This window comes from Panthera leo, chromosome E3, assembly GCF_018350215.1.
Source record: "Panthera leo isolate Ple1 chromosome E3, P.leo_Ple1_pat1.1, whole genome shotgun sequence".
Lineage (NCBI taxonomy): Eukaryota > Metazoa > Chordata > Mammalia > Carnivora > Felidae > Panthera > Panthera leo.
Genome location: NC_056694.1, coordinates 8,821,945 through 8,845,958, shown reverse-complemented (window position 1 = coordinate 8,845,958; position 24,014 = coordinate 8,821,945). Strand labels below are relative to the sequence as shown.

Below are 24,014 nucleotides of genomic sequence, written 5' to 3'. Positions count from 1 at the left end.
CCGTAGCCTGTTTCAGATTCTGTGTCTCCCTCTCTCTGACCCTCCCCCATTCATGCTCTGTCTCTCTCTGTCTCAAAAATAAATAAAAACGTTAAAAGATAAAACTAAAAAAGCCTTCGTTTATATTGATTCACTAACAATGAACTTGCAGCCAACAGCACTGTAACTCATGCCCGGACAAAGCTTACGTAAGGAAAGCACATCCTGGCCTTCTTGCTCTTAGGACACTAGACAAAATACTTTGAGCACTATGCTTCGGGGCCGTTTTAAAAATGGCAAAATCGTGGCGCCTGGGTGGCTCAGTCGGTTAAGTGTCCGACTTCGGCTCAGGTCATGATCTCGCGGTCCGTGAGTTCGAGCCCTGCGTCGGGCTCTGGGCTGACAGCTCAGAGCCTGGAGCCTGTTTCAGATTCTGTGTCTCCCTCTCTCTCTGACCCTCCCCCGTTCATGCTCTGTCTCAAAAATAAACGTTAAAAAAAATAAAAAAAAAAAAGGCAAAATCAAGAAAAAGCCAAAAAAACTGTTACTAAATGATGCGTTTGAGCTGAACAAGAAAAACAATGTTTTTTCTTGAACGCAGCTGGGAACAGGGCATTTAGGCAACTCCGATTTCTCACCACTCTGTGCCTGCAAACGACCACAGAGCACCATGAGTACTGATCTTAGGGTTACAAATAAGTGTTAGTGAACAGGAGACTTCACAAACAGAACCTGTGAGTGGGTAAGGGGCAACTATATTTAATTTTTTTTTTAACGTTTATTCATTTTTGAGAGACAGCATGAGTAGGGGAAGGGCAGAGAGAGAGAGGGAGACACAGAATCTGAAGCAGGCTCCAGGCTCCGAGCTGTCAGCAGAGCCCGATGCGGGGCTCAAACTCATGAACTGTGAGATCATGAGCTGAGCCGAAGTCAGATGCTTAACTGGCTGAGCCACCCAGGCACCCCTGGGGGGGCAACCATATTTAAAACTATCATATATAATCACATGTACGCATATGCAGGCACGCACCAGGAGGTTACTAAAGAAGCAGCCTTCCTCATCAGGGAAATACAAATCAAAACCACACTGAGATACCACCTCACGCTGCTCAGAGTGACTAAAATGAACAAATCAGGAGACTATAGATGCTGGAGAGGATGTGGAGAAACGGGAACCCTCTTGCACTGTTGGTGGGAATGCAAACTGGTGCAGCCGCTCTGGAAAACAGTGTGGAGGTTCCTCAGAAAATTAAAAATAGATCTACCCTATGACCCAGCAATAGCACTGCTAGGAATTTACTCAAGGATACAGGAGTGCTGATGCACAGGGGCACTTGTACCCCAATGTTTATAGCAGCACTTTGAACAAAAGCCAAATTATGGAAAGAGCCTAAGTGTCCATCAACTAAGGAATGGATAAAGAAATTGTGGTTTATATACACAACGGAATACTACGTGGCAATGAGAAAGAATGAAATATGGCCTTTTGTAGCAACGTGGATGGAACTGGAGAGTGTGATGCTGAGTGAAGTAAGTCATACAGAGAAAGACAGATACTATATGTTTTCACTCTTATGTGGATCCTGAGAAACTTAACAGAAGACCAGGGGGGAGGGGAAGGGAAAAAAAAAGAGAGGAAGAGAGCCAAACCATAAAAGACTCTTAAAAACTGAAAATAAACTGAGGGTTGATGGGGGGTGGGAGGGAGGGGAAAGTGGGTGATGGGCACTGAGGAGGGCACCTGTTGGGATGAGCACTGGGTGTTGCATGGAAACCAATTTGACAATAAATTTTCTATTAAAGAAAAAAAAAGCGGCCTTCAGCCTATAGCTCTGGCACTAAAAGAGCAGTGCACGGGCGCCCCTTGTCACTAGGTCCGGGCCACACACAGCGTCTCCCCAGAGCAGCACAGCGCTGTGGTGCAGGGGTTAGAATGGTGGGTTCTGGAGTCACACTGCTGGGATTCAAATGCCAGCTCTACACTTACTGGCTGGGTGACCTGGGCAAGTTTCCAGACCTGTGTTCATGAATCTTGTCTGGTAAACCTATAAGGCCATCTTGGGGCGCCTGGGTGGCGCAGTCGGTTGAGCGTCCGACTTCAGCCAGGTCACGATCTCGCGGTCCGTGAGTTCGAGCCCCGCGTCGGGCTCTGGGCTGATGGCTCGGAGCCTGGAGCCTGTTTCCGATTCTGTGTCTCCCTCTCTCTCTGCCCCTCCCCCGTTCATGCTCTGTCTCTCTCTGTCCCAAAAATAAATTAAAAAAAAAAAAAAACCTATAAGGCCATCTAATCGAAGGACAGAGTATTCTAATACGAGTACGTTGGCTGGCGCAGGGCTGTCTCGTTAAGTGCTCAATAAAAGTGTGGGGAGGAAGTCCGAATTCCTGTACCTGAGGTTTCCTGACATGACCAAGTTATGCACACCTGTGTCGATCAATTCCAGATTTTTCTCCACCCACAAGCCAATGAATGAGGACATTACTGAATGATTCTCCCCTCATCATGGCTTTTTTGAGGCGGGGGGGGGGGGGGGTCTCTCTCTGTATCTCCCACTCCCTTCTCAATGATGACACCTAACTGTTCTCTTTTCTCAAACAATACACCGAAGACCAAGAGTCATTCAACCGAAGGTATGACGGCACCTTAAAAATCGCCAGAAATTGCCACAGACATTTCCTACCTAAACATCCTCTTCTGAAATGCAGTAAAGGTGCAGAACATAAACCTCCAGTCTGGCACCCGGTTACCTGCTCTGGCATATGCCGCCCCGTCCAACACAACCTGCTCTGCTGTGTCACTAAGCTCTTGGCCAGGTGAACCGGGCAGAGGTGGTGTCAGAACTGGAATCCTTAGGTCTTTGGGTTCCAAGCTCTGGCACCCTCGACAGCCTCCAGGGCAAGCGAACACCCACAAGATCCAGGCTGCAGATTCAAAGCGAGAGTTGTGACACACATCTTGTGGGGAGATAAGGAGACCAACGGCTCAAAGACAGTAGAACAAAAAACCAGCACAGAACTAACCAGCCAGTTCCTGATGAGAGAAACACAGGTTCCAAAACGTACAGCCACGGGGTGTGCCCATTTATTAGGGCTGATTTTCCATTTCAGCTTCCTGGGAAAGAAAAATTCCTGTGGCTTGAATTGCTTAAAGGACAGAAGTTATCACAGATGTCGCCCGGCTCAGGGCGGGGCCGGGAAATCCATACCGCAGAAATGAAAAACAAGTAGAATGTTTCTTAGTTTCCCTTCACTCAAAACCACTGTATCTTTAATTCTATCAAACGCCATAAAAGGCACAAAATATACTTAGAAATTGGAATTGGAGATAAATCATCCAAAAAGTGAGCAAAGGCTCTCATTCACACCATCTCTGTCCCTCCCGCTGGCCTGAAAGGCTGCCCCTGGCCACCTCCCACTCTACTTAGCCCCCCTTTTCTGCAGGATGAAGACGCAGCTTTTGGTTACCACCACCCCACCCCACCCCCCGCTTCTGGTTGGGCCAGGACTCCCCATACTCTGCTCTGGTTCAGCCCAGCCTGGATTCTCAACCTGCTTATTTTTCTCGTTTTCCTCAAAGCTCTCTTCACACTCCAAGTCACCCTTCCTATGGCTCGGCCCCCTGGTTAAGCCCCCCATCTCCCCTTGCACACGTGGGGGCTTCCCGATTCACACCTGTGGACAGGGGGCAGCCGGGCGGCAGCACGTATCACAGGGTACAGTCTGCCCCGCAGCTGAGGGAAATGGCGGTCAAGCACCCTGCGGTGCGCCGTTGGCCCCAGAGCCAAGGCCATTTCCTTCAGCGTGGAAAACAGGTCCATGTTACTGGACCATCCCTGCCACACCATTTCCCAGCCTTCCCTATAGCTTCTGAACAACATTTCACAGGTCTGAACAAAATCTAAGATGTTTCTGCTCTTTACTAAACATTTCTTTCACAGAAGCCTAAACTCATCACTGTCCAAATAGCAGAACAGGGATCAGGGGCAGAAGGTTACACATCTTCCCCATCAGCAGGAACATGAATGAACTCTGCCTGGCAGCCGTGAGTGTCCAAGAGACAGTGTCCAACAGACGGTCCTCTCTGTCCCACAGGCTCAGCGTCCTGCTGACAGGTGGGGCTGGGAATGATCAGGAGGGGATCCCACTTGCTTCTCTCCAGCAAAGCGTTGGGAGGGAAACTGAGTTGAAACACACATTCCTTTTCCCTCGGGTTGTGTGGACAGTTTCCTGAGGTCCTGGTCACAGCATGGGTTAGGCCGCAGAGAGTTGCTACAGCAAACACTGTCATCGACCCATGATGAAGCCGGGCTGCTCCTCCTCTTCCTCCTCCTCCTCCGTTCCAGATGCTTCCTCGGAGCTACTGGATGGCTGCTCCTGGGACTGACTGGATCCTGTAATCACATGACATTTGATTAGAGGCCTACAAATTCACCCAGAGAAGCAAAGGGCACTTTAAAAATGGAGGAGCACTGAGGAAAAATTAGGATCTACAGTTTGCTCTAGAACAATGCAGAGCTTAGGGGCACCAACCCCTCACCCCTCACAGTAAAAAATCCTGTATAACTCTTGACTCTACCAAAATGTAACTATTAACAGCCCACTGCTGACCAGAAGCCTTATCAATAACGTAAACAGTCCATTAACATATTTTGTATGTTGGGGCACCTGGGTGACCCAGTCGGTTGGGCGGCCGACTACAGCTCACGTCATGATCTTGGGGTCTGTGAATTCGAGCCCCGCATCGGGCTCTGTGCTGACAGCTCAGAGCCTGGAGCCTGCTTCGGATTCTGTGTCTCCCTCTCTCTCTGCCCCTTCCCTGCTTGCTCTCTGTCTCTCTGTTTCTCTCTCTCAAAAGTAATAAACATTAAAAAAAAAATTAAAAAAAAAACATTTTGTATGTTACGTGCATTGTATACTGTATTCCTACAATAAAGTAAGCTAGAGAGAAAAAATGGTATTAAGAAAATACATTTACAGTGCTGTACTGTAAAAAAAAAAACCCATGTCTACATGGACCCACGCAGTTCAAACCCAGGTTGTTCAAGGGTCAGCTGTAGTTGTTCCCGTAGAGTAGAGCGAGGGGCCAGAGGGGGTCCTCATGTCCATTAGTCCCTCACGCCACTTCTCGGGTATAAAGGGTCAGTCACAGAACTGCTCTACCACTGCTGGCAGGTGGATCTCATCCTTGTGAAGAAGGTCCAGGAGCATCCATAAAGAGAGCCCAACACCCCATCTAGTGGGCCTGTCTTTTTTTGAAAGGCAATTCCTTTTATTTTTAAGGTATTATAAGGTATTTATTTAAAATTTTTTTTTAACATTTACTTATTTTTGAGAGACAAAGAGAGACAGAGCATGAGCAGGAAAGGGGCAGAGGAAGGGAGACATAGAATCCGAAGCAAGTTCCAGGCTCCAAGCTATCAGCACAGAGCCTGATGTGGGGCTCGAATTCACAGACCGCAAGATCATGACCTGAGCCGAAGTCGGACGCTTAACCGACTGAGCCACCCAGGTGCCCCATAAGGTATTTTTTAATTTATTTTTTTAATTTACATCCAAGTTAGTTAGCATATAGTGCAACAATGGTTTCAGGAGTAGATTCCTTAATGCCCCTTACCCATTTAGCCCATCCCCCCCCCCACAGCCCCTCCAGCAACCCTGTTTTTCTGCATATCTAAGAGTCTCTTATGTTTTGTCCCCCTCCCTGTTTATACATTATTTTTGCTTCTCTTCCCTTATGTTCATCTGTTTTGTATCTTAAAGTCCTCGTATGAGTGAAGTCATATGATCTTTGTCTTTCTCTGACTGACTGATTTCACTTAGCATAATACCCTCCAGTTCCATCCACGTAGTTGCAAATGGCAAGATTGCATTGTTTTTGATTGCTGAGTAACACTCCATCGTATATATAGACCACATCTTTATTCGTTAATCCATCGATGGACATTTGGGCTCTTTCCGTACTTTGGCTACTGTCCATAGTGCTGCTATAAACATTGGGGTGCATGTGCCTCTTCGAAACAGCACACCTGTATCCCTTGGATAAATACCTAGTAGTACAATTGCTGGGTTGTAGGGTAGTTCTATTTTTAATTTTTTGAGGAACCTCCATACTGTTTTCCAGCGTGGCTGCACCAGTTTGCATTCCCACCAACAATGCAAAAGAGATCTTTTCTCCACATCCTCGCCAAATGTGTCATTGCCTGAGTTGTTAATGTCAGCCATTCTGACAGGCATGATGTGGTATCTCTTTGTGGTTTTGATATTTATTTCCCCGATGATGAGTGATGTTGAGCACTTTTTCATGTGTCGGTTGGCCATTTGGATATCTTCTTTGGTGTCTTTTGCCCATTTCTTCACTGGATTCTTTGTTTTTTGGATGTTGAGTTTGATAAGTTCTTTATAGATTTTGGATACTAACCCTTTATCTGATATGTAGTTTGCAAATATCTTCTCCCATTCCATCAGTTGCCTTTTAGTTTTGCCGGTTGTTTCCTTCACTGTGCAGAAGCTTTTTACTTCGATGAAGTCCCAATAGTTCATTTTTGCTTTTGTTTCCCTTGCCTCCGGAGACGTGTTGAATAAGAAGTTGCTGCGGTCAAGATCAAAGAGGTTTTTGCCTTCTTTCTCCTCGAGGATTTTGATGGCTTCCTGTCTTACACTGAGGTCTCTCATCCATTTTGAGTTTATTTTGGTGTATGGTGTAAGAAAGTGGTCCAGGTTCATTCTTCTGCATGTCGCTGTCCAGTTTTCCCAGCACCACTTGCTGAAGAGACTGTCTTTCTTCCATTGGATATTCTTTCCTGCTTTTCAAAGTTAGTTGCCCATATGTTTGTGGGTCCATTTCTGGGTTCTCTATTCTGTTCCGCCGATCTGAGTGTCTGTTCTCGTGCCAGTACCATACTGTCTTGATGATTACAGCTTTGTAATACAGCTTGAAGTCTGCCTCACTGCTTTTTATATGCCCCCCCCCGGCGCCCAGGTCTGTCAACATGGCAGGGCAATGTCCCCGGCCAGCCCTTTAGCATTTAACACCAGGCTGACAATGCTCCTGTGGAGGTCTCAAGCTCTCACCACAGTCCACAAAAGGATTAGAAAACTCTGTAGCAGAGGGCTCTGCCCACAACAAACAGGCCAGCTTCCCGGCTCTTCCCACAGACCCAGAAACCTTCTCTCTTGACACTCCACGCGCAGCTCTGAATTCCAGTGCTTCCCCGGCACGACTGCCGGTACCCACAGTGCAGCTGAGCTGGCCGACAGCAGAGCAGAGAGACAACTTATTCCCAACTCCTCCTCCTCCTCTCTCCTCTCCGCGGGAGCAGGGCAGTGGGCGAGAGCTGGAACAGCAGAGCCAGAGCCACCAAAGCAGCCGGGTCCTCCAGCCCCTTGCGGGCACAGTGGGCTCCCCGGGCCCGCCTACGGACCTCCTCCCTGCAGACGCTCAGGAGCTCAGTCCAGCACCCCCAGAGCACAAGGCACCCGGAGCTTTGCTACGCTGTCATCACCGCATCAGACAGAGAGCTTCAAGGCAGGAGGTGTGGAGTGCCCAGGACACAGCACAGCCTACGATTCACCCGCACACCCTGGGACGCGACACTAAAGAGCACTCACGGCAGTGGGTGGAAACCTCTCAGATTTAACGACTTTCGGGTATTCCTCCTCCTCCTCAACCTCCTGCCAAAAGTACCAACAGTGAGCACTGAACACCTCTCCACGCAGCGCCTTGCTTCACTCTAACAGAAGTCTCTGGACAAGTCCCACGCCAAGAGATCCAGTTCACGGGTGAGGAACGGGGTTCAGAGAGATTAAGTAGCTGCTACTCAACGTGTCATACTCGGTAAGACCCAGGCCTCTAACCTGACTGATTCTCTAGGACTCGGCCTACCTTGCATGCGCAAGTGCACAGGGAAACTGAGGCAAAAGCATAACGAGAAGGAGACAGGAGTGAGGTGAGCACACTGAGTGGATAAGCAGGGTGTGGTCTGTGCACACGGGAATACCAGTCAGCCTTAGAAAGGGACATCGTGACGCCTGACAGACACCACGTGGAGAAAACTTGAGGACACGACATGAAGCGAAATAAGCCAGAGAGAAAGATACCTCTGGGTCCTCTTCTGTGAGGTGCTCAGAGTAGTCCAATTCTCAGAGACGAGAGTAAATGGGCGGTGCCAGGGGCTGGCAGGAGGGAGAAGGGGGAGTCAGGGCTGAATGGATACAGTTCCCGTTTCACAAGATGAAGAGTTCTGGAGACGGATGGCGGCACCAAGAGAAAGTACTTAACACCACTGAACTGGTTAAGATGGTAAATGTTAAGGGGCGCCTGGGTGGCTCAGTTGGTTAAGCATCTGACTTCGGCGCAGGTCACGATCTCACGGTTTGTGAGTTCGAGTCCTACACTGGGTGAGCTTGGGCCCTGCTTCTCTCTCTCTGCCCCTCGTGGGGTTCTCTCTCTCTCTCTCCACCCTCACTCACTTGCACACTCTCTCCCAAAAAAAAAAAGGTAAATGTTATTTCACCACAGTTAAAAAAAAAAGAGAGAGGGAGAGACGCATACCATGGAAAGACAATGAAAAGCTAGAGATGGACTGAAAACCCGGCTCTGAGCCCCAGATGCTACCCCTCAGCTCTCTGAGCACAGCACTCAACGGAAAAGGACGTTATTTCTATGGCACACGGCGTGATGCCTACAAGACCTTGGGCACTTGGTCTCCACCCTGAAGAACAAGGAGGCAGAGTCTTTGCCACTTGTAGCCCATTCCCCACATACCAGCTGGGAGTCCTGCTCTAGAACGTGGGCTCCAACGCGGAGCCCATATTCTGTCCATCTCAAGGCTCTCTAAGAACCACCAACCACCCCTGCACAGGTCTGAACACAGGACAGGAGCACAGGATTTGATCTTCCACTCTGATCTTTTTTTAAAAAATTTCTATTTAGGGGCGCCTGGGTGGCGCAGTCGGTTAAGCGTCCGACTTCAGCCAGGTCACGATCTCGTGGTCTGTGAGTTCGAGCCCCGCGTCAGGCTCTGGGCTGATGGCTCGGAGCCTGGAGCCTGTTTCCGATTCTGTGTCTCCCTCTCTCCCTGCCCCTCCCCCGTTCATGCTCTGTCTCTCTCTGTCCCAAAAAAAATAAATAAAAAAAACGTTGAAAAAAAAAATTAAAAAAAAAAAATTTCTATTTAAACGTATTTTATTTCTACTTTTTATTATTTTTTTAAAGTTATTTTAAGAGAGTGAGCGAGAGACAGCGCACATATGCAGGAGGGACAGAGAGACAGAGAGACAGAGAAAGAGAGAATCCCAGGCAGGCTCTGTGCTGTCAGTGTGGAGCCCAACTCGGGGCTCGATCTCACTACCTGTTGAGTTCATGACCTGAGCTGAAATCAAGAGTTAGATGCTCAACCGAGTGAGCCATCCAGGTGTCCCTTCAACTCTGATCTTGAAGAAACCGTGAAACGCTGACTAACCTGGGTGTTTGTGCAATGGGTGTTTTGGAAGCCTGAGATGCTAACAAGAAGAGGAGGGCTCGAATCATCCCTTGTGATGGAAAAACCCCTGAAAATGTGGTACCTCACCTAATAGTAAACACAACTGATTCCTACGTGTGGGAAACACGTCAGGGCCTAGAAGCATTGCTCTCAAAGAGGAGAAACCTAGGAGTCTGGTGCACATTCGAGTCCTTTGGTAATTCAATAAAATTATTTCACTCGCTCCGTCTTTCAACATAGTAAAGAAATAAAAAACGAAGCGCTCATTACTACTGTGTTTAGTAGCTAGGACCTAAGAATTCAGAAAGATGCTGTCCCAAATGAAAACGAGACACCACAACGCACACCCCAGAATGGCTCAGTTATGCAAACTGATGCTACCAATCGCTGGCGAGGATGTGCAGCATTGGCAGCTCTCACTTGCTGGAGGGACGGCGACATGGAACAGCTGTTCTGCAGACCGTCCGTCAGTTTCTTACGCGGCTACACGCGCTTATCATGTGACCCGGCAATCACCTCCTAGGGACACAGTCAACTGACCTGGAAACACATCCACACAAAAGTCACACAGAAGTGTTTGTGGAGGTTTTCATCACGATCACCAGAAACAGAAGGCCACCAAGATGTCCTTTAATAGACGAATGGACAAAGAAACCATGGTGTCTCCGTACGACGGAATGGTGCAGTACTATTCCACAATAAAGAGGAATGAGCTATAGAGCCGGGCCAAAGCATGGATGGATCTTAAACGTATTTCTCCGAGTGAAAGAAGCCAGCCTGAGAAGGCTGCGTGCTGCGGGACCCCGGCTATCTGGTACCATGGAACACGGTGAAGAGATCGAGGCTGCCAGGGACCGCGGGTGGCAGGAGGCTGGAGAGGTGAAGCACAGGGGGTTCCTTTGAAGGCAGTGAAGCTATTCCGTGTGATACTGTAATAGTGAACACATGACGTCGTGCCTTCGTCAAAACTCCCAGAACTTCACAGCACAAAGAATCAATCTTAACGTGTGCGAATGTAAAGACTTATTTAGGATGTCAAGGATCCCAGGATGAATGCAAAAAGTGGCACGTGAATCCAACCGTGTAACAAATGGAGGAAACAACCTCTGTGAAGGGGACGGGGTGCCGCCCCGACGTACTTTTGGATACGGCGGTGTCTGTAAGACCAAAGGCAAAGGAACTGTGCGTAACACTGCACCAGCTGATAAAAGTTGTGTTGCACGGGTAACGGGTTACCAATTCTGAGCCACGATCCACGTCCATCGGAACTGAACAACTGAATAACCGAACGGTAGGTAGTAGGGGCCAGGTTACTCACTGTCAAAAGTGGGAGGTTATAGGCAAACAAGTGAGAAGGCTGGAATGATCCATGTGGCAATGAATTAGGGTTGGAGACATCGAGACAAACTCACCTTGAGTGAAATACAGATTAATACGGATGGTTATATATAGAAATAACTATAAAAATGCACTTATACACTGGTCAGTACACGTGCACTTTTCCTTGGCCTACAAACAACCACACCCCAGTAGCAAAGAGCACAACGAACCCCCAGATCTCGGTTTGTACTACCATTCCCCAATAAAACAAACCAAGACTCCTCAGAGAAATGGCTGCTTCTAGGTCTGGGGCAGGAAATACACAAGGTAAGTCTGGAATAGCTTGTAGTGCCAGGAAGGAAGGAAGGAAGGAAAGGAAGGAAAGGAAGGAAAGGAAGGAAAGGAAGGAAAGGAAGGAAAGGAAGGAAAGGAAGGAAAGGAAGGAAAGGAAGGAAAGGAAGGAAAGGAAGGAAAGGAAGGAAAGGAAGGAAAGGAAGGAAAGGAAGGAAAGGAAAGGAAAGGAAAGGAAAGGAAAAGAAAGGAAGGAAAGGAAGGGAAAGGAAGGAAAGGAAGGAAGGAAGGATAGGAAAGGAAAGGAAAGGAAAGGAAAGGAAAGGAAAGGAAAGGAAAGGAAGGGAGGGAGGGAGGGAGGGAGGGAGGGAGGAAGGAAGGAAAGGAAGGAAAGGAAGGAAAGGAAGGAAAGGAAAGGAAGGAAGGAAAGGAAAGGAAAGGAAAGGAAAGGAAAGGAAAGAAAGGAAGGAAGGAAGGAAGGAAGGAAGGAAGGAAGGAAACCCCACCTAAATCCCACAATAACAGGAGTATGTAAAAGGGACACAGGAGCCAAAGCAAAGTGCCCCCAATGGCCAAAGCTATAACAATTTGAGTAACAAAAGAAATAAAGTGGTACCGGATTCGACCTAAAGTATAAAATAAATATCCACAAGTCCATATTGATATAAATAGACAAACAGGGGAGAAGAGACAAATCTGTGAAGGATTTCCAATAATTCATGTAGCATTCCCACCCACACAGAGAGGGTGCATAATCCCCCACTCCATACGTGCGGGCTGCACATAGTGACTTCTTCCCAAAATGTACAGTGTGGGAAGGAGGGAAAAGGAGTAAATTTACAGTAGGCAATCCTGACAAGCACTGCCTCAGCCAGGTGATCAAGGTCAACACATCAATAGTGCCAGTCATCTTGACAGTATACAGCCTTGACATGATGTCATTAAGAATGGAACTTTACCTCTTTGGCCTTCCTCCCCAAAATAAGTAACTCCAGTCTCATCATGAGAAAAATATCAGACCAATCCCAATCGAGGGACACTCTACAGGACACCAGACCCTCAAAACTCTCAAAGGCAAAAAACAAGCAAAGTCTGAGAAACTGTGACTGAATGTAACGTGATATCCTGGATGGGATTCTGGAACAAGAAAAAGGCATTAGAGGTGAAAACTAAAGAAGTCTGAACAAAGTATGGACTTTAGCTAATATATCTATCAATAATTGGTTCATTAATTGTGACAAAGGAACGGTTAACTTCAGATGTTAATAACAAAGGAAGCTTAGTATATGGAAATCCTTTGTACTATTTTTGCACTTTTTCTGTAAATCTAAAACCATGTTAAAAAGTTCTTATTAAAAAAAAAAAAAGGACACTGTACCACATTCATGGAACTGAGATTACAGCTGAATAGTGTTGGGAGGGACAATTTCTTCTGCCCTTCAAGGTCCCTCTAGCTGGATTAAGAATCAAATTGACATGGGACAGTAATAGGAGAAAATCAAATTTAGTTTTGTATGTATGGGGAATCCAGACAGATACAAAATTCCAAGAACACGCAACATGAACGCTTGAGTGACATCCTGAGCATAGGAGAGGGCAGGAGCCTGAGGATATAAAGAGGCGGAAAACCGTTAGCAGGAAGGTAATAGGAGATGTTTGGAAAACAAAGGTTGTCCTACTGTGCAGATAATTTCTTAGGTAATGAGGAATCTCTATTAATAGCTCTCTTCCTGACAGAGCAGGTGGTTGAGGGGGGAGGTAAAGAGCTTTTCCTGAATCTGCTAGGTTTTGGTTGCTTTTAACTTATGAAAACTAGTAACAGGAAACCTCACCAAAATGGAGTTGAGGGGTTTTGGCAGGGGGAGGTCTCACACCCTACCATTCGAGGTCGGCTGCAGACCCAACAGGGAGAGATGGGCTTGACTTTGCACGTGGTTACTACTCTTCTATCCCAGGCAGAGGAAGAAATGCTTTACTGTGTATCCCCCCAAAAGCCCAGCCACTGAGAAGCCACCATACTTTGAATTCTCAGTTTACTCCACCGGACTTCCGGTTTGTAACGGCCTTCCCAACTTACCCCTGTCCTCTTTAAAAAAGCATTACCTCGCCTTTGTTCCCCAGACTTGCCTATGGTTTTCTGCAGCTTGCCTGTCCCGACTGCGGTTCTTTTCTATTTCCAAATAACCCCCTTTTGGCTGCTAAGATAACTAGCAATTTTTTAAAAATGTTTTTATTTATTTTTGAGACAGAGAGAGACAGAGCATGGGCAGGGGAGGGGCAGAGAGAGAGGGAGACACAGAATCTGAAGCAGGCTCCAGGCTCTGAGCTGTCAGCCGAGAGCCCAACGCAGGGCGCAAACTCATGGACTGTGAGATCATGGCCTGAGCTGAAGTCAGACGCTCAACCACCTGAGCCACCCAGGTGCCCCAGATTACTAGCAATTTTTATTTTTAAGGTTAACAAACTCAAAATAATGTTCCTGCCAACGTGGCCCATCTTGGGACAGCCTGATCCTGGCTCCTTCAATAGACAACTACATTACAGGATTCAACAGATTCTATAAACCGAGTAAGCATGTGCAGCACCCTCTGGGAGCAAGGTGGAGGGGACAGTTTGGTTAGGTTGAGGAGGGAGGTTAGGTAAGGCTTTACAAAGAGAGAAAACATGGCAGGAGGAAGGCGGGGGATGACTACAAGCCCTTCAGGCAGAGGGGGGTTCAGGGGGCGGGAAAAAGGAAAGAGCGCAGAGTCCAGAGCGCGTGAAGTGAGGTGAAGAACGGAGGCGTACGCCTGGCGAGGGCAGAGAACCGCTGGAAGGGAGTGGCCAGACCCAACTGGTGGAGAGGCTGGGAAGGAAGGGCTGGGAAGGAAGAGCTGGGAACGCGGGAGCTGCTGACTAGATCTCAAGCAGGGTCACCTCGTGGGTAAACACAGAACGTGGAGCCGCATCACCTGGGGTCAAATCCTGCCCCGTCCCCTCCCTCCCTCCGGCCCTGTGGGTGCCAGCACTGTTTGGTGCCTAAGGTCCCTCAACTGTAAACTGGGGATAACACAGTGCCTGTCTCTCAGGGTCGTCGGGAGGATCATGTTGATATTCACAAAGCTCGTACAGCTGGGGGTACATAAAAAATTTTCAATAAACGTTAGCTATTGTAATTTTTTTTAAGTAAACTCTACCCCCAGGGCTTGAACTCATGACTCTGAGATCAAGAGTCACATGCTCTACCGACCGAGCCACCCAGGTGCCCCTGGTATTACATAATGTTAAAAAAGAAAAAAGAAGCCCAAAATTGAGTCATTTGCCGCCCCCCCCACCCCCGCCCCCCACGACAGCAAACAAGACTTAATGACAGTTTCAACCTATGCCAGGAATGTGACTTTTAAACAGTGGACCTGAAATTTCCAGATCTACACGGGAGAGGTCATCTGAATGATAAAAACCCTGCCATTCCCTTTTGCCCTCCCCACAAAGATTTCCCAGCTTGAAACAATCCTTTCTTTTCTTTTGCTTGTATCTTCTTGCCTGACCCTCCTTCCAATAAAAACCTTCCATTTTGTACACCTCCTGGGGGCATCTCTCCACTTGCTGGATGGGATGGTGTCAGTTTCATGAATTGCTTAAAATTAAGCCAATTTGATCCTCAAATTTACTCAGATGAATTTTGTTTGAAGTCACATTCTTATCCACGTGGAGGAACATAAAACTTTTTTTTTAGTTTATTTAATTATTTTGAGAGAGACAGAGCAAGCAGGGGAGAGACAGGGAGAGAAGGAGACACAGAATCCCAGGCAGGCTCTGCACTGTCAGCACAGAGCCCAATGCGAGGCTCGAACTCACAAACCGTGAGATCGTGCCCTGAGCCAAAAGCAACAGGCAGACAGCTGACTGAGCCACCCAGGTGCCCCTGGAGGAACAATTTTTTAAAAGCCAGCGCTGGCAAGGATATGGCAGAAGTGTGCCCCACTGCATCCTGTAGATGACAGTAACAACTGGAACTACTCCTTTGGAAAGTAGCGTATTTCAAGAGGCACGGAATCTTTTTATATTCTATGATCTAGTAATTCCCACTGCTAGAAATGTATCTTAAGGAAATAAACCTTATAAAGGGGGAAGGGAGACAGGTATATAATAGTCGCTAACGTGTCTTCTAAAGAAGACACAAACCAAATCAAGCTAATGTCTAACAAAAGGGAAAAAGGTTAGACGTATCATAGCATGCCAACTGCTGGATGTCATCAGTCACTGAAAAAATTAGGAAGGACTGGAAATTCTCACAATATTAAATAAAATAAGCAAAACAGAAAACTGTTCATACACTGTAACTACATACAAATGACACGTGCATGTGGCAAGAGACTAAAGCAAAAGAACAGAAAGAGGCTTTACTAGGATAACATTTGAGCTGTTTCCATTAGTGCTATACTATTGTTTACACAACATTGTAAAATCCAGGGATCTGACTTTATTCACATATTTTAGGAATACTAAGTAAATGCCACAGAGTGTAACTGAAACGGATACTTTTTATTTTTTGCTTATTTACTTTCTATTTTTATTTTTTACTTAAAATTTTTTTTAATTTTAGTTTTTTAATTTTTTTTTACATTTTATTTTTGAGAGAGAGAGAAAGAGAGAGAAAGAGAGAGAAAGAGAAAGAGAGAGAGAGAGAGAGAGACAGAGCACAAGTGGGGGAGGGGCAGAGAGAGAGGGAGACACAGAATCCCAAGCAGGCTCCAGGCTCTGAGCTGTCAGCACAGAGCCCGACGCGGGGCTCAAACTCAAACCCCAAGATCATGACCTAAGCCAAAGTCGGAGACTCAACCAACTGAGCCACCCTGGAGCCCTAGGATTAAAGTTTTGACTTTATTCTTTTCTGCATATTCCAAAATTTTTTAATTTTTTTAAAGTTATTTATTTTGAAATCCAGAGACAGTGTGAGCAGGGGAGGGGCAGAGAAAGAAAGAAAGAAAGAAAGAAAGAAAGAAAGAAAGAAAGAAAGAAAGAAAGAAAAAAAGAAAGAGAGAGAGAGAGAGAGAGAGAGAATATCCCAGGCAGGCTCTGCACTGTCAGCACAGAGCCCGATGTGGGGGAACTCACAAAATTGTGAGATCATGACCTGAGCCAAAACTGAGAGTCAGACGCTTCAATGACGAAGCGACCCAGGCCCCCAGATTTCTTTTTTGTAATCAACTGATTAATTTTGAGAAAGAGAGAGCGAGTGAGTGAGCGCAAGTGGCAGGGCTCGAGCTCACAAACCTTGAGATCACGAATTGTCTGCATATTCCCAAAATTTCTAAAATGACCATATATTATCTTTATTCTCAAAAGACACAAACAATACGAAGAGTTTCTCAACATAGCGCGTATAAGAATTTTGGCACTGAAACAAACAGTTCAATCCAAAACATATATTGAGTTCCTTCTGAACACACCAGTTGACGTGAGTGTTGACCGGGGCAATTTTGTCCCCCCTTCCCCACTGGCAATGTCTGGAGACCTTTTTTTTTTTTTTTTTTTTTTTTTTTTAAGTTTTACTTATTTTCAAGAGACAGTGTGTGGGGGAGAGGCAGACAGAGAGAGGGAGACAGAGAATCCCAAGCAGGCTCCACACCGGCAGTGCAGAGCCTGATGTGGGGCCTGAACTCACAAACCGTGAGACCATGACCTGAGCCAAAATCAAGAGTTGGATGCTTAACCGACTCAGCCACCCGGGCGCCCCAGTCTGGAGACCTTTTTGATTGTCAGTGACCTAGGTAACAGTGGGTCCTACTGGCCTCTAGCAGGTAGAGTTAAACATCCCACAGTGAACAGGATATAGCCCCTCCCAGCAAAGAATTCTTCAGCCCAAAATGTCGACAGCAGGATAGCACAGAGGATGAGAAACTGCTCTTGACATACCTAACAACAAATCGCCTGAGGCCACCCTGGGTTTCTTTGATAGGGAGGCCTATGTCAGGACAAGTAACATTGGTGTTAGAACACATCGTTTCAGGAGTTCAAGGTTTCAAAAATCCAGATTGGCTTAATGCCATCCCGTGGTGTTGTTCAGACTGCACTGCAGGGTGTCTTCACTGAGTCACTGGACCGGCAAGGACAACGAACGGGGAGATTTCCTCGTGAACAACAGAATGGAACTCGTAGCCAGCTGTCCCTTGCTGCTTTTTAGAAGGGCCTAAAAAGCTGGAACGATTTCAGTCCAAGCCCATCAAGAACCCAGCGGTGCACAGAAGCCACCTTGTGGCACAACTCGGTATCACCACATTAAGTTTCTATTCATTTCAATCAGACAACAAGATCTATTTTGTCTTTCACAATATGAAAAATAAAGAAGGAAACTGAGAAGGCACAGTAAAAGGCACACACACCGTCTTTATGACCAGCACTCTATCCTGCTCACTGGTACCAAGCACACACAACCATGTATTATTACTGATCACTGTTTAGTACGTACAGGTGCTAACTTCACAATTAAGCATAAGAGCAGGGCCCCTGAATCTGAACAATGATTTTCTTTTTTTTTTTTTTTTTTTTTTTTTTTTTTTTTTTTATTTATTTTTTTGGGACAGAGAGAGACAGAGCATGAACGGGGGAGGGGCAGAGAGAGCGGGAGACACAGAATCGGAAACAGGCTCCAGGCTCCGAGCCATCAGCCCAGAGCCTGACGCGGGGCTCGAACTCACGGACCGCGGACCGTGAGATCGTGACCTGGCTGAAGTCGGACGCTTAACCGACTGCGCCACCCAGGCGCCCCTGAACAATGATTTTCAAATTTGTTGGTCTGCAGCCCACAGCTGACACAGAATCTGAAAGAAAATTTCACAAATACTTAACCAGAGTGTGATGCACTCTGACAATTTCTAGTCTGTTCTATTGATGTCTGGAAAAATGACAGCTGCAGCCTCAAAACTAACTGCATGACTTAGCGAGTGAAGATCACACCCTCGGCTTGAGAAAACACCGTGCTACTGTGGTGTGACTCCGGGATGTGGCATTATGACAAACATCTGTCTTTTTGATAGAACTGAACTTTAAGACAGGTGGAGACCCGGGGAGAGGGCACAAGGCTGCTGTAAAGAAGCTGGAGGCTCCAGATGAAATCTCCCCGAAAACACTAAAGCCTGCTGTACGATCTCAAATACACTTCATAGCCTCGGGCAAATTAAAGAAAGGCGACAGAAAACCGTACGGTCAGGTGCACCAAATGTCTAGAAGAGGTTAGAAAAGGAGGATTCAAGAGGCCCCAGCTCTGTGATGGTGCCACTGGTCCCCTTCAATTACAGAACCGATTACTAAAAAGTTTATATGCCATTCCAAAGACCCAATACAGGTTCGTTCGTTAAGTGCAAACTAACACCTGTTTCTTGTTCTGAAAGAGTTTTTAGACTCACTGGTGAGGGACCACCCCACGCCCCCAAATATAGTAATTACAGCAAGGCATTTGGCAAAGTTATCAAACTACAGAATTTTAGATCGAGAAAGAGCTTATCAGTTATAAGCTAAAAAAGAAATTTCAAGTAAGAGAACCCAGATGTTTGAGGTCAGGGTGAGCCAGAGGAAGAGCTAACTTTAGAACTTACCTCTACTATACTCACTGCATGATCTCATATTACCACTTAGTTTCTTATGCCATGTCTGTTGGTAAGAGGAAAGAAGAGGGAGTCTGGTTGCTTTCTTAGTGGGAGAATTAACTCCACACTAAGAGTTTTAACAAACCAGTTCCTGCCAGCCTACAAGGAGGAACTCTCCTGTGGATGTTAAAGGGCTCTGGCCCCCACCCAGGCTCAGTCTGGTTCGACATTTTTATCAATGACAAGGGAATTATGTTTATCAAATCTGCCTATGACAACATCAGAAAGACATGGTAGGCAACATGCTGATTTCAGGATATGGATTCAAAAGGATTTTGGAACCTGAATCAACAGAGCCGAGAGCACCAAGTTAAAACGCAAAAGAGCTAAATTCCCGTGTTTGAATTAAAAACAAAACAAAACAAAAAACAAATAGAAGGTTCCAGGTAAGATAAAGCAAGCACACGGACTCCTCCTCTCCACTGAATATAGTGACGGGACCTGGACAGAATGATGGACTCTTGAGAAGCAAGCAGACTGCGGAAAAAGACCAGCCTACAAAGTGCCACTGGAACAGTTTTGAATTCCTAGGGTTTTTCCCCACTCCGGTATCCCTCGGTCCAGACTCAGATGTTCAACATGCAGAAGTGAAGCCTGGGCACAGACAGAACCCTCCGCTTGTAGTCTGAGGAGTAAGAAAGGGGGTTCCCGATGCTCAGAGTAAGGGAAATTCTGTGCTTCTTTGTTCTCCATTCTCTCACACCCTAGCTCCCAGGCCACTCTGCCAGAGTCACAGCGGCAACAGCAACTGCGGCGGCAGCGGGGGCCTGCTGGCACAAACACTTCAAAAGAGGGGAGCCTTTCTCTCCCATCAGAGGAGCCGTGGGTCCTAAGAGAGCTGGGCAAGCCTGCCGCTTTCCCCCTCCGCCCTGGATGCAGGGGCAACTGGAGGAAGGACGTACCAGAGTGGTAACTAAAGCCCCGGCTTTCTGCCTGGAGTTCTGAAAAGCAGAGTCCTAGGGACCCGGACAGTACAGGAGCAGTCACGGAGAAAAAGATTAGAACCTCCCGAATCCCTGGGCTCATGCTGACAAGCACACGTATGGACGTGGCCCTAGTCATCATACCAAATGCTCCGAGAACCCAACCGACGCTGGAGCCGCAACCACAACCTACAGAAGGCTGGCGAGAACCAGGCTGCCCGCCTGCTAAAATAAGTATCAACAAGACCAAAGCCTCATGATAGAATATTCAAAGTGCCCAGGATACAGTAGACAGTTACTTGACATATGAAAAATCAGGAAAATCTCGACTTGCACGGGGAAAGACAATCAACAAATGCCAATGCTAAGATGACTTAGATGCTGGAGTAACCAAATACTTTAAAGCAGTTGCTTGGAAATCTTTCTGGGAAGAGTGAACACTCACTCTCGAAATGAATGGAAAGAGAGAAAATTGCAGCAAATAGAAGGCATATAAAGAAGAACCTACTGGAAATTTCAGGACTTTTCTGAAAAAACACAGTAACTGAGATAAAAAAAAAAATCCATTGGAAAGGATCAACAGCAGAATAGATGGCATAGGAAAGAGATAGTTTGAAGTCAGATCAGTAGGAATTATCCAATAGGAAGACCAGAAACAAAAACGACTGAATAAAAATTTTTCCAAAAAAAATTTGTTTTTAATTTAATTTACATCCAAGTTTGCAGCATATAGTGCAACAATGATTTCAGGGGTAGATTCCTTAATGCCCCTTCCCCATTTAGTCCATCCCCCCCCTCCCGCAACCCCTCCAGTAACCCTCTGTTTGTTCTCCATATTCAAGAGTCTCTCATGTTTTGTCCCCCTCCCTGTTTTTATATTCTTTTTGCTTCCAAAATTTTTCCAAATTTGACAAAAGACAAACAGGCCTACAGATTGGAGTAGCTCGGTGAAATCCAAACAGGATTAAACCAAAGAAATCCATGTGCAGACCCATCATAATCAAACTGTTGACATCTAAAGACAGAAATATTAAATAAAAGCAGCCAGATAAAAATAATGATAGAACAATCTCAATAGTTATAAAATTTTCATCAGAAACCATGCAGGCCACAGAAAGTGGCATGGTATTTCTAAAGTGCTGGAAGAAAAAACTGCCAACCCCCAATTTTTTTTTAAGTTCATCTATTTAAAAGAGGGGCAGGGGGAGAGATTGAGAGTGAGTAAGCGAGGGCAGGCAGGGGAGGGGCAGGGAGAGAGCAGGCTCCACAATGACAGTGCGGAGCTCAAACAGTGAGATCATGACCCAATGTGGGGCTCGAACTCACAGTGAGATCATGACCTAAGCCAAAATCAAGAGTCAGACACTTAACCGAATGAACCACCAAGGTGCTCCCCAAATTTTATATCTAGTGGGAATGTCCTTCAGGAACAAAGGTGATATAAAGACAGCCTCATATGAAGAAAAGCAAGAAAATTCATAGCCAGCAGACCTCTTCTAACCAAATGACTGAAGGAAGTTCTTCAGACAGAAAGGAAATGATGCCAGAGGTAAGCTTGGAACATCACAGACAAAGGAGGAACAACAGAAATCTAACTATCTGGTTACTATTATTGTTCTAGACAATTCTCCTCCTGATCTTCAAAATGTACCGGATGATTGAAAACAAAAATAACATTATCCACTAGGGTTTTCAATGTATGTAGATGTAATACTTAAGACAACCACAACATAAAAGGTCAAGAGACCTAAATGGTGACAAGTTTCTACATTCCACTTAAATACCGATTCTAAGTAGACTGTGAAAGGAGTACATATATAGCAAGCTGCAGAGGAACAACTAAAAAGCTAGAAAGAGGGATATAGTTAAAAACACAATACATTAAAGTGAGATAAAAAAAAATGTTCAAATACAAAAGACAGAGAAAAAGAAACAGAGAAATACAGAAGGAACAACAGAAAAACCCCCAAATAAAATGGTAGCGCTAAAATCCAAACTATCAATATAAAAAGGTAGAGACTCTAAGAATGGGGGGAAAAAAAACCCCATGACTCAAACATCTGATATCTACATGAAACATATTTATTCAGAAGAAAAATTTTTTAAGTTTATTAGTGCATTTTATTTTTATTTTATTTAAAAAAAAAATTTTTTTTTTAACGTTTATTATTTTTGAGACAGAGAGAGACAGAGCATGAACGGGGGAGGGGCAGAGAGAGAGGGAGACACAGAATCGGAAGCAGGCTCCAGGCTCTGAGCCATCAGCCCAGAGCCCGACGCGGGGCTCAAACTCACGGACCGTGAGATCGTGACCTGAGCTGAAGTCGGACGCTTAACCGACCGAGCCACCCAGGCGCCCCAGTGCATTTTATTTTTAAATGTTTATTTTTGAGAGAGACAGAGGCACGCGCACAAACAGGGGACGGGCGGAGAGAGAAAGGGAGACGTAGAATCTGAAGCAGTCTCCAGGCTCTGAGCTGCCAGCGCAGAGCCTGACACAGGGCACGAACCCACAAACTGTGAGATCATGACCTGAGCTGAAGTCAGACACCCAACTGACCGAGCCACCCAGGTGCCCCCAAGAAACATTTCAAATATAGGCAGGGAAAAGTCTAAAGGGATGGAAGCACTTTCAGAATGGCAGAGTAAGGATCTCTAAAAATCTGCTCCTCCATAAAAATAATTAAGAACATCAACAATTGTCAAAACCAACTTTTTCAGAACTCTGGAAACGTTCCTTGGATTGTTCAAGAAAAATGGCTGAACCTTGGTAAGTACAGCAAGTTCTGTGGCATTCTAACGTCTCTCTCTCACCATATCCAAGGTAGCCCCTCATCACCACAGCGGTTGTGGAAACCAACCGCCTGGCAGCCACTGGAGGAAGTAAACTGTTGGACGGTCCTCAGAAGTTCCATACTCAGAGCACTGTCCCTATGTGAGCTGTCTAGCTGCTCCCCGGAAAACTTCCACTCCCGAGGCTTATCTTCATTCAACCTTAGTGCAAACAGCCCTTTCTCAAGGGTGGTCGTCAAAAACAACCAGTGGCAACTGTTGAACATTGCAGCTGCCTAAGGTATTAACAGTTGGCGCAATCAAGAAATCCATCAAAACCTGAGGAAAAGTTGGGACTTTAGACAGCCACGTGCAGAGCTGTGTACCTGTCTAAGAAAGACAAGTGATGGTCCTAATCTCACCTCTGGCTGACCTCGAAGCTCTGTGCAAGGAGGGCACGAAGGCTAAAGCAAATTGTGAACCGCCTGCCAAAACGTTGAAGGCATGTTCCTACAGATACGTAGAGCCCCTCGGCAAAGGCTGCGAGACTTGGAAGTTCAAAGAAATCTCTACTCTTCAGCTGACCACTAAGCTAACAAAGCAGACTCAATAAAGAATGCAGGCTTTACAAAATTAGCTCAGGAAATTCACTAAACACTAAATAATAGCAATGACAACACAAAGAAAACATAAATCACCTAGAGCCAAGGACCTTTCTATATCCTGATGTCATGGGTCCAAGTTACAATACCTCCTTCGATATAACATGAGACTGGCTCGGGCGCCTGGGTGGCTCAGTCGGTTCAGTGTCCGACTCTTGATTTTGGCTCAGGTCATGATCCCAGGGTCATGGGATCGAGCCCTGCATCAGGCTTTACACTGAGTGTGACGCCTGTTTGGGATTCTCTCTCCTTCTTTCTCTCCCCTACTCACACATGCGCTCGCTCCCTCTAAAATAAATAAAACAAAAAACCAAAAACCAAAAACCATGATATTGGCTCCTGTGCCCAATCCTCCAGCCCTTGGATCAAGTACTGGATGTTCCTGTGTGTGTGGGGAGGAAGAGGGCTGGGAAAGTAATGAGGTGGTTTCTTTCAGGGATGAGGTCCTAGCAATCATATTTCAGCGTTATAGAAAAAATGATTCTAAGAAATGGGGAGGAAGAGTCTAAGACTATACCATACAGAGGGTGTCACGCAGTATATTTGCAAACCATAAGGAAACTGATCCTGGAAGGGACCGATCATATTTAGTGTGTCAGTGAAAGTCTGACTTTATCTTAAGACCAAAACTCACAACCGTCTAACCAGGAAGCATGCCTAGTCAATCAGGGAACAACCACCAATTCAGTAATGTGTATGCACTTGTCGTTTTTTGGTCTCTTAGCATCTTTGGTCCTTTCCATCTGAGGCCCCTCTTTCCCGGGTTCTCAGCTCAGGGGCTCTCAGGGGAGCGGCTGGCACCTCTGGCCAGGTGGAGTGCTCAGAGGTGGACAGGACTGGTAGCACTATGGGACACTGACACGTGACTCACCCCTATTCCTCCTCGTTAACAAAATCTCATCCCAGTCCGGGGTGGCAATGTAGCCGGCTCCCAGAGATTAATCGTGACAGGTTAAACAC

General features: G+C 46.2%; 1 protein-coding gene across 1 annotated transcript in view; it reads right to left on the bottom strand.

Annotated features, from left to right (window-relative positions):
* Positions 1-3,875: 3,875 nt before the first annotated feature.
* The window catches only part of PRKRIP1 (PRKR interacting protein 1), a 31,869-nt gene continuing 11,730 nt past the window's right edge, over positions 3,876-24,014 (bottom strand). The window contains exon 6 of the mRNA XM_042921976.1: positions 3,876-4,367. Within this exon, the coding sequence (XP_042777910.1) occupies positions 4,261-4,367 (107 nt within the window). The 3' untranslated portion in view covers positions 3,876-4,260. The remainder of the gene's footprint in view (positions 4,368-24,014) is intronic.